The sequence below is a fragment of the Penaeus monodon genome, chromosome 23 (genome assembly GCF_015228065.2).
Source record: "Penaeus monodon isolate SGIC_2016 chromosome 23, NSTDA_Pmon_1, whole genome shotgun sequence".
Lineage (NCBI taxonomy): Eukaryota > Metazoa > Arthropoda > Malacostraca > Decapoda > Penaeidae > Penaeus > Penaeus monodon.
Window position 1 is genome coordinate 38,198,165 of NC_051408.1, and position 233 is coordinate 38,198,397.

At 36.5% G+C, this 233-nt stretch overlaps 1 protein-coding gene across 1 annotated transcript in view; it reads right to left on the reverse strand.

The window, feature by feature from the left end:
• The window catches only part of LOC119587995 (prolyl 3-hydroxylase 1-like), a gene marked incomplete in the record, with an annotated part of 17,669 nt that overhangs the window by 4,289 nt on the left and 13,147 nt on the right, over positions 1 to 233 (reverse strand). The window contains 1 exon segment of the mRNA XM_037936716.1: positions 45 to 140. Within this exon segment, the coding sequence (XP_037792644.1) occupies positions 45 to 140 (96 nt within the window).

A 233-nucleotide genomic window follows, 5' to 3' on the forward strand; every position in this document is an offset into this window, starting at 1 on the left:
AAAACAGAACACAATGAAACTCGGTCGGGGAAAGTTAAGTTTACCAGGCCTGTTCTTCCTAGCGTCATTCCTTGGAAGTTCTCTGCGGGTGTGTGAGGCGATGAATTTTTCTTATAACCATCTCCTTCCACAGAAGTCATCTGTTAATTGGATATATATGGAAGAGATTAAGAAATCATATGTAATATAATATTATGACAGCATATCATGATTATACACCACTACAGATTTTT